Source organism: Ornithodoros turicata, chromosome 2 (assembly GCF_037126465.1).
Source record: "Ornithodoros turicata isolate Travis chromosome 2, ASM3712646v1, whole genome shotgun sequence".
NCBI lineage: Eukaryota > Metazoa > Arthropoda > Arachnida > Ixodida > Argasidae > Ornithodoros > Ornithodoros turicata.
The window spans coordinates 53,716,711-53,729,168 of record NC_088202.1 but is presented as its reverse complement, the minus strand read 5'-3'; the positions used below and the strand labels follow the sequence as shown (position 1 = coordinate 53,729,168).

General features: G+C 45.1%; 1 protein-coding gene across 3 annotated transcripts in view; it reads left to right on the top strand.

Moving 5' to 3' along the window:
• LOC135383492 (uncharacterized) overlaps positions 1–12,458 on the top strand; it is a 63,516-nt gene that overhangs the window by 17,767 nt on the left and 33,291 nt on the right. The window contains exons 3-6 of one of the 3 annotated variants that reach the window (XM_064612920.1): positions 726–791; positions 2,945–3,042; positions 4,645–4,788; positions 12,074–12,281. In XM_064612920.1, coding sequence (XP_064468990.1) covers positions 4,668–4,788; positions 12,074–12,281 — 329 coding nt within the window. In that variant the 5' untranslated portion in view covers positions 726–791; positions 2,945–3,042; positions 4,645–4,667. Of the gene's footprint in view, positions 1–725; positions 2,830–2,944; positions 3,043–4,644; positions 4,789–12,073; positions 12,282–12,458 lie in introns of all 3 variants that reach the window. The other 2 variants (XM_064612918.1, XM_064612919.1) reach the window with 2 other exon arrangements.

The window sequence follows — 12,458 nt, the reverse complement described above, 5'->3', positions numbered from 1 at the left end:
TATGGGCCGTCCCCACTATAGCTGTATTATTGTATCTGTTGTTGCTACTTGCGTACTAGCTGTTAGTCATTGCGACGAAAAGGACAAAGTCGCATTCGGATGGTAATACAACTTGGCATGAATGAGACGTGAAGTTGTTCACACGTTCGGAAATGAAAAACCCATATCACTATCCAATGTTCTAGCAACCTGATATATCAAATATCTTTTGAAGAAGATGACATCGTCCGTTGTATATTGTGGCATAATATCGTGACGGCAGGATATGTGGTGTTCGAAAGACCACCTTTCACCCATCGTGTACGTGTTGCGTAGCGGTACTTCGATATACTCTTGTTTTTTTGTTTTTTTTGTTAAGATATCTTGCCTAGGACCACAGGCATAAATTTTCATTGTATTATAGGATTTCTGAGACCCATACTATCGCGACACTACTGCCTGCATATGTTGCCTTTGTTTATCGAATTCATGCCCCAAATATCATAGATTATAAATAATAGAAATTTGAAGTTCGACACGTTCTGAGATCGATATTGTGATCCTGTTAGGAAAGGTAGCATTGTCCTGGGATGGGTTTCAATCGTGTCTTTTGGTTTAAGTGATCATGATTCTGAGACACGAACTGGTCGCCAGCTGAGGGCTGGTAGGTTCTGGTCATCATAAAACGTGTTTCTTGAACAGCATTCTATTGTGCATGAAAAACGATACGTCTGTTCTGTCCACAGAAAATGAGTAAGTACTTTGCGAAACGCAAGAGACACGGACGGACACGGTACCACCTATTCACTTTGGTATGCCTAAAGAGCATGGAAGGGCTTGAAAAAAAATCTATCTAGAAATTAGGACTACAAATCCTTTGATACGCACAAGAAGTACATGTGCTGCGAGCATTCCTGGAGCGCAAGAAACCTTTCAATCTCGGGGGGTCATAAAAGCTCCTCCCCTCGACTGCACGTCATCCCAGCCACCCAACAGTGAGGCGAGCGCCTTCTTTTCTCTCTCTCTCTCAGTTGAAGGTTCTGTTTGGCGCCGTCCGTCCCCCGTCCGACACAGCAGTCAACTAGAGTCACTGAATAAATTTATGCAGTGACTCTGTAGCGGACCACTTGCCTTGCTGTTTCGCCGCAACATATATGATTCTTGGCAGTCAATAAAAATACTCGATAATCTGACGTCACCGCACGCCAACAGAACTGGGAGAGACCACTGCGTGCACCCTTTTAAACTCATTTTCTCAGCAATTGCGTGCTTTCCAAAGGAGATACAGCGTGCGTGCAGATAAGGTAGTCCTACATTCATGCACGTAACGTATTCCTTGCTTCCCGTACAAACTTCCGGTGACGCACATTTATGCCATACAAACTACCACCACCACCAACAACAACAACAACAACAAAAAAAAAAAAAACTGTAACCAAACTCTGCGTCACAAAAAACGTTTGCCACGCAAACTTTGCTCTCCGTGTATCCTGAACTGCATCTATAGCGATGTCAGAGTGGCTGTTTCGGCACAGCTGCGTCTGGGTGCCACCGGTGCACAAACCGAAACGACACCTCATGTGGATGTGTAAACGCGGGCGTCTTTGAGATTCACACCTAACGAAGTGTGTACTTTCCTTTAAGTGGATGGTTTTCTGTCTCTCTGGGGATACTTATGGCACGTTTCTGCACCGGTGGCACCCGGCCCTAGCGGTAGTGCAACGCAACTGCGCCGAGACCGCCACGTCCCACTGCACGGAGAGTAAAGTTTGTGTGTTTTTATGTTGAGTTTCATCGCACAAAAGTGTCGTCGTGTGCCACCGGAAGTTCGTACGGTAAGCGAGAACGCGTTACGCGCGAATGTGTGTGACTACTTTATCTGAACACACCCTTTACTTTGCGTGACAGTTCCTGAAGGTATAGTGCGTTCGATGTGCCTTCCATGCAATTTTAAAGCACTGCAACTCGCGCTCCTGTGTTATGTTATATAGTGGAGCAAGTGCATGCAAAATGGTTCGTGCATGGAAATGTCTCTTGGCTCACGTGCCATCTCGGCTCTTTGTTAGTCTAGAAAACGTGGCTGTGATGTCGTAGCGATGCTTAGAGCATCATTGGTATCTATCCGTTAAAGGCGGCGTTACCGTGCCGCGCTCGGGTCAACGTTTCAGCTTTGAAGAGATTCAGCCTATCAAAGCAATAAAGGTAAAAGAAACGTAAAGGTCAGCGTATCTCTCTTAGCATTATAATTTTACTTTTAGTTACTTGTGCGCAAAAGAAAAAGTCATCATCATCGTTCTTGAAATTCGCGGAGTGAAGCGCGGAAATGCAATGAAATGAAAGCGCGGAAATAAAGCTAGAGTCTAGCTTCATCCTCCTGATCGATCCTCCGCTTTTTTTATACGAATTACTTTTTATAATGGTCGCAACCAAGTCACATTAGCCTACAATCTCATAATTCGCACATCGTACTGCATTTTTACCACCTGCTGCGCATATGAAGAACGTGCCAAAATGCAAATGCCCACATTGGAGAACGTAGAAAGAGAATGCAAACACGCGGGTGCTAGGCTATAGTGTTGGCAACGTAAGAATGTACACGTTGTTTCGTTTGTTTGTGTATGCCCGTGTCCATATTGCCCCCGACTCAGGGAAATCTTACTAACAGCATAATATAATGATGCTGAAAGAAGGAAGTCACAGAAAAGGTTAGCCAGCTGTAGGAGTCGAACCTATACATCTCCTGGATTACTGGATTTTGTATGTATTTGGCCTTTCTATGTGTTCCAGCCTCAGAACATCAATTGTCTAGTAGCCGATACATGGTAGTCCAACATGAATGCACATGAAAATGTATGTTCGTCGAAACCCGTTCCCTGACAAGCGTTGATAATTTTGTATTAGAATTTGTATCTGAACACACAGTTACACGTATGTGCCTCATCTTTCCTCCTTCATGTGTATGTAGACGTTCCTCCGAGAGAGCTCGGTTCGGTTTTGTTGCTTCGATCGCTTTGGTGCTGCTCGGGACACTCCTGATCTTCTTCCTCGTCTATCCCGAAATAGGTACGTAACAGCAAACAGAAAACAGTGTTTGAAAAACAGAGCCAGATAAATCGTGACGTTGGCGGCTGATCGATGGGAGCGCCCTTTCGAAACCTTTGGTGACTATATAGTAAACAACAGAGTTGACCTTTCTCTCCAGCCGGCTTTTAGAGACGGAGAGGAAAACAAACGAAAGAGAAAAGTCGTTATCGACACGACAGGCTCGAAGGCAAGAGTTTACCAGCTATGTGCGTTTGTTCGTACTAGAACCGAGATTCTTATCACGTGGAACTGAAGGAAACGTCTAGCAAAGTATTTTTTCTCTCTGGGCTTGGATATGACTGCAAGAAAGAGATAAAACTTCTTTTGATGTGATTGCTTGCGAAAGCAAAAAGCTATGCACATCGTTGTGCGTGCAGCTCTGTCTGCAGCAGAGTTGCGAAGTTGCCACTCCGGTGTTGGAATGATTCCGGAATCATTCCAGATTTATCAGAGCCCGGAATGGAATTGGAATGGAATGGGTGACCCCATTCCGCAACCCTGCTCTGCAGTGACTGTCTTCCATACGAACGACGGGATAAACCGCAATGAGTTTCTCCAACGAGGGACACTGCAAAATTTGCGTAGGGGTGCGTCTGCGTCACGACAGTGGCGCACTACGAACACTGTTGCGCTCATCTCTTCACAGCCTCTCCCATTGCTGTGTCACAATTAGTAGCGGTACCAGATATTACGACATTTGAGATATGGCAGCAACACGATCCCACACTACGTGCTGAAGAAGAGCGATTCTCGGTTAATACATTTGCGCTGACGTATATATTCTTACGCGATCGAAGAGCTTTGCTGCAGTTAGCGCTGTTTACAAAAGAATGGTGGTTTCAACCAGCCGTATGGTAGGACGAAGCCCAAGACGAGACTGCAGTTAAATCACTTCTTGTAGATTTGCGCAACGTCCGCAGAGCGTGTCCGGGCTGTTGGCTGTAACAAAGATGCGAGTACGGGCGTTAGTTTGCCCAAGTTTTGGATGTGGAAAGCGTAGGTCGGCACATTTCCGGAAATCCTTCATGGTGTGCCCTACTCACAGCCCATCAGATCATGTCGCTATCATCACCCATTCGACTTCAAATTCATAGCCCAACAGTGTAATCCAACGTGAAAACCCAGCATTAGACATCAACATCAAAACCAAGAGTTCCACATCAACTTCAGCAACGCATCATGTCGACAGGCCATAACTCAACATCGACCTCAACATCGCTTCACATCGCAGCCCATCACTCAACGTCACATCGTTTTCCATGATGTAATGGTGAATGATGCCCGTGATGGCCATGTGGGGAGAATGCACATGGTTGTGCGTCCTGCTAGTGGTCTGTTAGTGGCCTGCTATATAGTGTCTGTTACTGTTGGGCAGTAGATGACAAGGAACGATTTGGAATCTAAATTATGGTGTTATATGTCTTCGGAAAAGATGTTCTTACATCCCTCATATTTTGTTCCCTTCGCCAGCAAACAAACCTTATTCGAACCAATTAATTCAACTAGATATATTACACAATAAATCCCGTAGCAGCGAAGTCTTGCAAGTCATGCTCACGCGATTTCGCTATTTTGATGCAGTGCGAGGAGAGAAGCTGGAGCTGATGGACGAAAGCGGTGCAGCTGGAAGTCTGAAAGAAATGAAAGAGGGAAGCGTCAATGTCCAGCCCACAATGGTCTGGAGGATTGTCACCACGGCCAGTAAAGGCGGCAGCAACACCACGCGTAAGCACATTCAGTTCCCCTCTCCTGAACCCATGTAAGAAACAAATCAAACAACCATATAGCCCTGTTCAACATACGCATTGGAGGTACTAATAATAATAATTGGGTGTTTACATCACGAGACAACTGACATCATGAGCGACGCCACAGCGGTCGGTCTGTGGATTGCTTTTGCCCACCTGAGGGTTCTATAACGTGCGATGAAAGCTCATCACACGGCACCCCGTATTTAACGTCCCTCGCGTAAGACGGCGTGTCTAAGCAACTTGTACCCTACCACCAAGTTGCTGGCGTCATCGGCCGGGTTCGAACCCGCGATCTCGGGATCAGAAGGCGAACACGCTACCAACTGAGCCACCGAGGCCGGCAGTGGAGGTACATCCTCAAATGTTTAACTACTGGGAGTCTATGTTTCGAACATGGTCCATGTGACATGTTCCGTTCATGGTTTCGTCAAATTAGAGTATTATGGAGCTTTCCGATACAGGGCACCGTTGTTAGGTTGAGCGACTATAGAAGAGCGGATCACAAAGGCAGAATTGTAGTGAAAGCAAGATGCAGTACCCCTTGGTATAGGCATTCCGTTCTCCCTCAGATTATGGATTGGTGTGGAGCGGAACATGTGATCGCGGATATGATACAATATCGCGAGCGCCATATCTGCGCGATCGTACACGTGTATCCTCCTCCCCCGAGAAGGGATTTAAGCGCTGAGTGTTTGCACCACGCTGTTCATGGGGTAACTTCGCCAATAATCCTGGCGGTTACCGTGGTACAGGGAGCTTCCCAATGAAGACTACTGAGGGATGCTCGCATGTTGTCTGTGGTGTCCCATCCAAATCCCAGAGCAAGAGGGTTAGCACGTCCCTCCCTCTCCTGTGCCACAATCATCTCTCCCCTCCCTCTTTCACCCTCCCCTCTTCTCCATCCCCTGGGTGCACCGAGCCGCCACTTTAGAGCAGGCTGACCGCACCTTCCCCCTACATCACCTCCCCCCCCCCACCACCACCACCACCACCACCACGCTGTTCATTCTGCTCTGGAGGCTGGCTGAGAGCGACCGCTGCTATACGTTATGTCAGACGGACCAAATTAGTGTCGCTTTCAACGAGTGACACTCGCACTTAGTGCCGTTTTTGTGCTGTCAAACGACATCTTCTAGTGACACTCGGCTGAAAGTGCACTAACAATTTAGTGAGTTCCCCAAACTCACTTCACGTCTCTTCGGCTGACTGAGTGTGTTAGCCTCGACGGCAGACTTGGTGATACAGGTAACAGTATTGAGAAAAAGCGAGGGGCCGCGACACCACAATATTCTTAAACAAGTATCTTCAACAGGTGTCTATTTTATTTTAGTACACTGTGACATTGTGCCGAAAAAACGTGGCCTCGGCGATCCGGCGGCGGCGTTTTCTGTTGTGGCACATTATTGAGGACAATTTGTTTAGTGTCGGAACAATATTTGCAGGAAGTGTTTCTAAATCAAAGAAAAATGTTCTGAGGAAGGTATTGTGCCGCACGCTTCAAAATTTGCTATCTATATCGTAATTTGCCACCATCGCTTAAGTGGCACTTACTGAAACCGTGTAGCAAGCACGTAGTGAAGCAGACTTGTGCCCGTTTCTCGAAAAAAAGTAATTGATAACCGTTACAGTTACTTGTACGGAAAAAGTAATTGATTACCGTTACCAATTACTGGACTCCAAATGTAACTGCGTAACGAGTAGAAAAGTAACGCGTTACTTTAGTCGGCACTCTGCATTCACGAAAATTATAACCGTCTTTGTGTGCCTCAGAAAAAAAAAAAAGTTCAACAGCGGAACAGCTGAAATAACAAGACAAACAAAAACACGTAGGACAAGGAGATTTGACTGTACGCCCGGGAAGACGTTAACCCGATTGTGGAAGAGCATTGCGTGGAACTTCCCCATGACTCACTAAACCTCCAAAGCTTTAGGTACCATCACACTGGTGTAGGAAGAGATTGGGGAGAGAGACTCTGAAATTCCAGAGCGTTATTATAATGACCTCCGCTTGCTATAGTAGAACAGCCCAACAAAGGCTGATGGCACCAGGGGCTTGACTTGGGGCAGAACATCTGAAAGATAAGCTAATCTCTGCCGGTAAAGTAATCGATTACTGAGTAATCGATTACTCAGAAAAGTAATGGATTACTGGAAAAATTACTTTGACAGTAAAGTAACTGATTACTCGAAAAATTACTCAAAAAGGTAATTGATTACAAGTAACGCAATTACTAGTAACGCGTTACGCACAAGTCTGCTCTGCATTCACGCAAGTTATACCTGTCTTTGTGTGCCTCAGAGGGAAAAAAGAAAAAGAAACCGTTCAACAGCGAAACAGCTGAAATAACACGAAAAACAAAAACGCGTAGGATAAGTACGTCTACTGTATTTATCACCCGGGAAGACGTTGACCCAATTGTGGAAGTGCATTGCGTGGATCTTCCCAATGACTCACTATACCTCCAAAGATACCACAAAGGTACCACAGCACTGGTGTAGCAAGAGGTTAGGGAGAGAGACCCGGAAATTCCAGAACGTTATTGCAATGACCTCCTCTTGGCTTGGGACTGAACATCTGAAAGACGAGTTAGTCTCTGCCGGAAACGTTATCAACTACTGAGTAATCGATTACTCAGAAAAGTAACTGATTGCTCGAAAAATTACTCAAAAAGTAATTGATTACAAGTAACGCAATTACTAGTAACGCGTTACGCACAAGTCTGCTCTGCATTCACGCAAGTTATACCTGTCTTTGTGTGCCTCAGAGGGAAAAAAGAAAAAGAAACCGTTCAACAGCGAAACAGCTGAAATAACACGAAAAACAAAAACGCGTAGGATAAGTACGTCTACTGTATTTATCACCCGGGAAGACGTTGACCCAATTGTGGAAGTGCATTGCGTGGATCTTCCCAATGACTCACTATACCTCCAAAGATACCACAAAGGTACCACAGCACTGGTGTAGCAAGAGGTTAGGGAGAGAGACCCGGAAATTCCAGAACGTTATTGCAATGACCTCCTCTTGGCTTGGGACTGAACATCTGAAAGACGAGTTAGTCTCTGCCGGAAACGTTATCAATTACTGAGTAATCGATTACTCAGAAAAGTAACTGATTGCTCGAAAAATTACTCAAAAAGTAATTGATTACAAGTAACGCAATTACTAGTAACGCGTTACGCACAAGTCTGCTCTGCATTCACGCAAGTTATACCTGTCTTTGTGTGCCTCAGAGGGAAAAAAGAAAAAGAAACCGTTCAACAGCGAAACAGCTGAAATAACACGAAAAACAAAAACGCGTAGGATAAGTACGTCTACTGTATTTATCACCCGGGAAGACGTTGACCCAATTGTGGAAGTGCATTGCGTGGATCTTCCCATTGACTCACTATACCTCCAAAGATACCACAAAGGTACCACAGCACTGGTGTAGCAAGAGGTTAGGGAGAGAGACCCGGAAATTCCAGAACGTTATTGCAATGACCTCCTCTTGGCTTGGGACTGAACATCTGAAAGACGAGTTAGTCTCTGCAGGAAACGTTATCAATTACTGAGTAATCGATTACTCAGAAAAGTAACTGATTGCTCGAAAAATTACTCAAAAAGTAATTGATTACAAGTAACGCAATTACTAGTAACGCGTTACGCACAAGTCTGAGTGAAAGTCACATTCGCTTGGTTGGATTGCACTTCACTAAAATGACACTAAATTAACTCGATGTGACAGGTGTATAAGGCAATAAATCTTTCCTTTGTGGCTTGTAAGCTGTTCCAGTTTGTGTTCTTCGGGGTTGCGGTTGTTGGGCGGGTCGGAGTTGGAACCGCACGGGTTCGTGGACTGGTTATCCCCACATTGGAGAAAGCTGTAATCGAAAAAAAATGTGTAAGACGGCTTTTTCCTGTGCAACAGATGTCCACTGTATTCTCGTAGGGTGGAGACCCGGTGATTAATTTAGAACAAAGCAATTATGTCGGTATGTATCTGCGAAGTTCTATCATATCTATATGTCTAGGGTGTAGACTTTTCAGAGTTCGGCAAATTTCGAATTTGTTTCGGAGTTCACCTCCGAAAGGCTCGAAAAAATTATCCGGAAGCCACGGTAAACACCCCGATTTTTGCCAAATGAAAACTCCGAAAAGACGGAACCACAAATGGCCTATTCTAGCATTTTCATTATTTTCCATGCTTACTTAGCTCATTGCTTACACGTGACGGCTGACAAAGTTGAAAGTTTATTTGGAACAACTACGAAGTCTCTGCAAAATCTATCTCCGTGTGTACTGAGCTGTCTGACGACCGAGCGCACAGGACCTTAGGGGATTGTGGAAATTTCTTTTCGTATCGGTGCTCCAGTGCGGCATTGTTCGCGTCCTTTTAAAACTGCTTCGTCAACGTGCATATTTCTCCTTGTGTAGCTTTCCAAATGTACAGGGTAGCTACCTGTAACAGTTTTACCCATGCATACTCACCAATTACTCAATGCAGGTGTAAAATTCCTGTGTCCGCGTGGAATGGTACCTTTCATCGTGGTAAATTTCAAACCAATTCAACATCGAAACCCTCAAACCCCTATCGAAAAACAATCAAGATGGAAGTCATGTTGGATAAACTTTTATAGGTAGCTACCCTGTAGCGTAAGCACTTAATCATGGAGGCTAAAATCATCAACCTTCTTTACAACGAACTTTTTTCTCTCCTATTTTTATTTTTATTTTTCTTTGTCGCTACATGCTCTCTACGCATAAAAACTGTTCTACAGCATTGTCCGCTTGCGTAACTCTCATAAACTAATTTAGTGATACTCGCGGACTTCATGACAACTGCTGGATTTCCGTTGTACACTCTTACAAAAAAGGGAGTCAAAAGGAAGTCAAACGGTTAAACACCCCGTTATGGTGCCGTTATGGTGCTCGGACACACTCGCGAACAGAGAGGGCGTTGCAACGACACCCTTCCATGATCTTATTTAATGAGGGGTGTTGCGTGCACTCCGTTCATGGAGGGGTGTTGGCCTCACTCCCCAATGTTTATGACGAGGTTCTTCCAGACTAACAACAACAACGTTTATTTCAGGAAGATGGGTGGGGAGTTTCGTCGCAGGGGGCGATACTCTACCCCATTGCTGGAGGTGAAGCGGGGAATGAAGTAATGGGTCCCGTTACAATGAGGATCGAAGGCCTGTGGCGTACAAAAAGGCGAAGAGAGCCTTGAGGGCAGAGCGTTGGTGTGCTGGATGCGGCCAGGGGCCAAGCAATTTTGTGAGGGAGAGGGGGCGGGAGTCTAGCTCGTTGAGGGATGCGGAGAGTACGGAGCTGGAAGGGTGGTAGTGCGGTCAATGAAGAAGAATGTGTTCGAGATCTTCAACAGCACCGCAGTGACTGCAGTGGGGAGAGTTAACTTGTCTCAAGCGGTAGCGCCACTGTGCTGTGAAGGCCACGTCGAGTGACTATGCAACAGTGAAGCCTTGTACTTTTATTCATTTGTTAAAATTATCGAGACACACCTGCAACTAATGAAAGAAGAGATGAACAAGCCTGTGCCTGAAATGGCCAACTGCAGAGGACATTTACTTTACGCAAGTCCTGGCTGTGCAAAAAAGGCGTTGGTGGCAGATACCCTTGGAAAGTGCCCAACATTACGTACTGACGAACAGCTACTACAACTTTCCAAGAATGCTGGGGCCTACATCTTGGGGCCTTGTGCTCATAAAGATACCGCCACTACAATGCGATCTTTCTTGTTGTCTTTCGGTCGGTCTTTCTTGAGAATAAATATAAAGAAAACACAAATGTCTGCTGCACGGTTCATATTGTTCAATATTCAGCCTCAGTTCATATTGTCTGCCTCAGTTTCGGAAAATTTTAGGTTCACTGCTAAAACCTCAGACCTGTAAACGGAGAAACAGCTGATATCTAAAGGTATCCTTCATTGAAGTCGTTACCTGTGAGATGGGAAAAAGAAGCTTCCTGTGAACAGTACGAGTACGTCATAAAGATTGCTAAAAGTGATTGGATTTGCAGGCGAAAAAGCATGCTAACAACAAAATTTATTACATTTTCTTGCATCTTCATACGCGTATGTCCTTACATACATGTGTTGGTGCGGTCCTTATACATTTCGCGGATTTTAGTGCAATCAAAATATACTGTAATAATAGCATCACCGTACAGTAAGTTTACACATCAGAAAATGTCATTTTCAGTTGCGGCAGAAAAATGTGTGCTTGTCATGGTGGGGCTGTTGCTAGTTGAATGAACAATTATTGTTCGGCTGCAGTGCTCCAACGGTGAGCAATTGTCCGCACCCCTCCGAAAACACTTGTGTTGAATCAGGTCCACCCTCTTTGCATATCTTGCTTACATTTAGTTGCACACTCTCCCTATATCGGGCTGATAACATTAGTACCGTTACACCACTGTCATAATCTCAGCGGATAGGGCCATGAACGGAGAATCTGCTTCATGGTAGTAACTAACAGCGTTTTCTTTGGAAGCAGGGAAAGCTTGCTCGAGTCAGTTTTTAACGGGAACGCATTTGTAACAGATAAATATTTTGGCCGCAAGAAAAAGCGATTCGATGACTGTGTTCGATGAATCGGTGTTCGATGAAACGCCCATTTTTCGACGAAATGACGTTCGATGAAACGACATTCGATGGAACGTCCCGGAACCAGATTGCACCTCAACTGCTTTTCGGTACCGTTAAGTCTTCACTGCACTAGAAAAAGCGAGGTCTTTTACTCCTTTTGGGGACTAAATGCATTGCCACAAAAAATAGTCCCTTTCGGGAGTAAATGTACGGGAGTAAATTAACGTCAATAAGAGACTGCATTTCACATTCTGTGCTAAGAGTCCCAGGTACATAATTCGTGAGCATGCAAGAAAATACTTGTCGTGATATGTCAAGTGATATAAAATCTTGCGGCATACATATAGGACACAATTTGCGAAGAAAGAAGCGCTAACCTGTTTTTTACTCTGTGTGGGTGGAAAATTGCAATGTTGGCTGAGTTATAAAGCCTTATGCCATCAAATTGACCAAGAGCACATATTTGCGTAGACTGTTGCATTCGGAAGACCATATGCGAAGTTCAGTGACTATTTCCAGTCCTGGGGAGCAAACTTCGGGGTTAAAGGACCAAAATGGGGAGCAATTGCAATCCAGGGGACGATATGCTGCAATTTATGACGATATGACGTTTATGTTCGGAACGTCTATAGCAGCATTTTAAGTGAGTACACAAATAACTGCTGTTACCAGAGAAACCCATGACCAGGAAGCCCCTGGTGTGTTCCATGGGAGCCTACAACGTGACGCTAGCCCAGTTACCGGAAGACGGGCTCTGCGAGTTTCTCTTCTTGGAGTCCATAGAAATGGATTCCAGCAACAGCCTTGATGTCCCGCATTGGTTCCGAGTCCGTGCGAAAGCAGCCAACAAGACTGCATTTGGCCTTTCCCTGCGACATGGGTAAGCTATGATCGGAAACAAAAGCTGGCTTTTGTGGCTGGCCAGTGGCTTTTTTTTCTTTACATCCATGCGTGTAAAACAATAAATGACTCTGTTATTTGTAAGAATATACGGCAACATTCCGAAGTTCCGCCAGTCCTTTTTGGACACATAACGGGCCTGTCATTTCACGGCGTA